This window comes from Geospiza fortis, unplaced genomic scaffold (genome assembly GCF_000277835.1).
Source record: "Geospiza fortis unplaced genomic scaffold, GeoFor_1.0 scaffold27, whole genome shotgun sequence".
NCBI lineage: Eukaryota > Metazoa > Chordata > Aves > Passeriformes > Thraupidae > Geospiza > Geospiza fortis.
The window spans coordinates 873,011-876,458 of NW_005054329.1; the positions used below are offsets into that span (position 1 = coordinate 873,011).

The 3,448-nt window shown below is 66.2% G+C and overlaps 1 protein-coding gene across 1 annotated transcript; it reads right to left on the reverse strand.

The window, feature by feature from the left end:
* Positions 1–6: 6 nt before the first annotated feature.
* On the reverse strand, positions 7–3,068 carry OLFML2A (olfactomedin like 2A). The gene is given in 9 exon segments (XM_031057262.1): positions 7–688; positions 920–1,105; positions 1,258–1,482; positions 1,590–1,848; positions 2,050–2,235; positions 2,348–2,455; positions 2,584–2,923; positions 2,925–2,959; positions 2,961–3,068. Coding segments are annotated over 9 exon segments (2,049 nt in total). The 3' UTR covers positions 7–86.
* Between the last annotated feature and the right edge of the window lie 380 nt (positions 3,069–3,448).

The following is a 3,448-nucleotide window of genomic DNA, read 5'->3' on the forward strand; positions in this document are numbered from 1 at the left end:
GCTGGAGTCGGGGTGCCAGGGCCAGGCTGCGTCAGGGTGCCCCAGGCAGGGTGGGTGCAGGAGTGCAGAGGGACCCGCCCGGGCACTCAGACCACGAAGCTGAGCCCGTAGGTCATCTGATGGCCGTTGTCCCAGGCATAGAGCACCTTCTCCTTGGGGTTGTAGTCGACCTGCGTGGTGAAGGAGTAGTGGTTGAGGAAGGGCAGCCGGAGCTCTGCCTCCGTGTCTGTGTGCGTGTCGAAGGCATAGGAGATCTGCCCTTCCTTCTGGCTGTAGGTGTCCACAGCATAGAGGATGCCACAGATGATGAAGCAGTTCCCGTAGGTGTTGCGCTTCAGTCCCGTCTTCCAGGTGGTTTCCTTGCGCACCGAGAGGTCCACGGGGTCCAGCCGGCTGAGGACGATCACCTCCTGCTGGGAGTAGTCATAGTCCACCGAGGGGTAGATGACCCAGAGCCCGCTCTCATCCACGGCAAAGTCGATGTCCGAGTGGCCCCTCCACTTCCAGGGCGTGGTGTCCTCGTATACCACGTCGTGGAGCTGCGCCCAGCCTGCCACGTAGCGCTCCTTCAGGTCGTACTTGATGATGTTCTTGGTGAAGGCACGGTTGTAGTAGAAGGCCCCTCTGTACACCACGTGCCCCGTGCCAATCCAGTTGTAGGGCAGCTTGTAGAGGTTGCTCCAGCGGCCTGTGGGTGGGTGGCAGAGGTGTTGGGACCCTCCACAGCACAGGGGTCCCATGCACGATGGCCAGGGCATGCTGGCAGCAGCAGGGGCCTTGTGTCACCCTTGCTGCCCTCTGGCTGCTCCCCTCAGCTGCCCACCGCCCCAGGGCCCAGCACAGCTGGTGTCACACAGCACTGGGCACCCGCCTAGGAGCAGCCAGGGCCCCTGTGCCCACTCGGCCGCTCGGCCCTCACCCTGCTTGAAGCTGTCGAGGCTCCTGAACTCCACCAGGCTGTTGCCATAGTAGTAGTTGGTGACGTAGATGCGGTCATCCTTGGCTGCCGGGTCCTTCATCCAGGCCCCCTCGTTGCGCCCGTAGCTGTGGTGCTCCCTGGGGGGCTCCACGGCCTCGATGGTGCCTTCGCACTCCGCCTCCTTCACTGGGTGCGAGGGGGAGGAAGAGGAAGGCTTATCCCTGCCCAGGCAGCTGACCCCTGCTCCTTCCCCGTGGCAGATTCCTGTTGGCTTAGCTTGGCAGGGGCACCGGGAACGCGGGGCTGGGTGCTCCCGGCCAGCCGCCCCCCTCACCCACCTCTGTTCGGTGTCTCGGGGTCCCCGGGGCTGTCGGTGCCCTGCCCGGGGGGGCTGCGGGCGGTGCTGCGGGGCACCGGGGCGGTGCTGGGCACGGCCGTGCTGCTGGGGGGCACGGCGCTCTCCGTCTGTGCAACAGCCTGGGCTGGGGTGCCCTCGGCTGGGGGGGGCGGGGGGCCCCTGGCCTCCTGCTGCTCTGACACGGCTGCCCCTCTCACAGGGCCCTCTGTGGGGGGACGAGCAGGGGCTCAGTGCGCTTGCAGGGGCAGGCCCTGGCCCCCCTCGGTGAGGGGTGCCCTCCCAGCCCCCATCCCTGCCCGGCTCCCGACTCACCGCGGCTCCCGGCCGGACCCTCTGCCGCTCCCTGCCCGACCTTGTAGTAGGTGATGCCCCGGACCACAGTCTGCTGCTGTGCCAGGGGCTTGGGCTTGGCCGTGGGCTGTGACCCCACCTTGGCCTTGGTGTTCTCCTTTTTGGGCTTTTCGGGCTTCAGCGGCTTCTCCTTGGGCGCTCGGGGGGCTGCCCTGTCCCCCAGTGCCTTGCGGGGGCTGGGGTAGCGTCCCGCCTCCTTCTCCCGGCCGCCTGTCGTGTCCTGGGGGGCACAGCCCGGTCAGACCCCTGCCCTCCCATGCCCTCCTCTTCCCTGCCACCGCCGTGCCAGGCAGGGGCCACAGGCACCAGCCCAGGGTTACCCCAAGGATCCTCCCCAAGCCTGGGGGAGCCTGGCCCTGCCTGGCAGCACCCGCTGTGCCTGCATGGGGCTGGGCCCGGGGGTACCTGTGCCTTGGGGTACCTGTGCCTTGCTCTCGGGGATGGCAGCTGCGTCCTTCTGCAGCAGCTGGTAGCCCAGGTTGGAGATCTCCTTCTTGATGCTGATCATGATGTCAGAGTAGTTCTCATAGCGTTTCATCTGGTCCGTGAGGTGCTGGACACTCTCCTTCATGAAGTCATTCTCCCTGCTCAGGTTGGTCTTGATGGTCTGCAGGAGAGGAGAGGAGAGGAGAGGCTGGAGCCCACTCAGGGGCTCACAGAGGGTCCTGAGCTGTGCAGGGGGGAGCACTGCGGGGATGGGGCTGCTGGAGCTCGCTCACCTCCTCCAGCGTGTTCATCTGTGCCGCCACCTTGCTGATGTAGGAGTGCACCTTCATCAGGTCCATGCTGTACAGCGTTCCCTCCAGCAGGTCCACCATGGCCTGCAGCTGCAGGGGGGACACAGGGATGGGGCCTGGGGTAAGGGCTGGGGCACGGGGCAGGGGCACAGGGCAGGGGAACGGTGGCACAGCGTGGGGAGGGGGCCTGGCCCCCAGTCCCACCACAGCACAGATACCTTGAAGAGCTCAGGGGCCTGCTTCTTCAGCTTCTCCATCTTCCACTCGTTCTCGCAGGGGTTGAGCGAGGAGGGGGGCGCGGTGCAGGAGCAGCGGCAGGCAGCCCCCGAGCTCACCGTCTCCACGGTGTAGAAATCCTCCACGCGCGCGCTGCCGCTCCTGACGCGGCTGCAGGCGTCCCTGCTCAGCGGCCGCAGGATGCACTTGCAGCGGCAGTCGGAGCCCTCGGACGTCATCCGGACCTGGTCCACATCCCCCAGAGCCTGCGGGACACGCGATGAGCCCGGTGCCCGCCCGGGTGTCCCGCAGAGCCAAGCCCAGCAGACCCTCACAGCCAACCCCGCACTGTGCTTGCCCAGAGATCTGCCAGTGCCCCTGGGGCTGCTGGCTGCGCCAAAGGAGAGAGGCACTGCCTAGTCCAGAGCACCCCGTCCCACCACTCTGCAGCCAGGCTGACAGTGACAAAGCCCAGGGACCTGCTCATCCCTGCGGTGTTTTGTGGCCCAGGTGTTTCAGTCTCATTTCCGTGGCTGCTTCCCAGCCTCCAGCAGGACCTGAGTGAGCAGGGATGGTGGCAAGAGCACCCAGCAGTGCCTCAGTGAGCAGGGATGGTGGCAAGAACACCCAGCAGTGCCTCAGTGAGCAGGGATGGTGGCACGAACACCCAGCAGTGTCTCTGTGTCCCCACGGCAGCTCCAAGCCCACACAGGGTCCCTTGTTTGTGGTGACATGCAGCCACCTCGGGGTGAGCTCGGCCCCTCAGTCGGCTGCGATGGCCCGAGGCACAGGCTCAAGGACTCCCTTGTTTCCACACATGGCCCTGATTCACGCTGCAGAGCCCAGGGTGCTTTTCGGCTGGTTTAG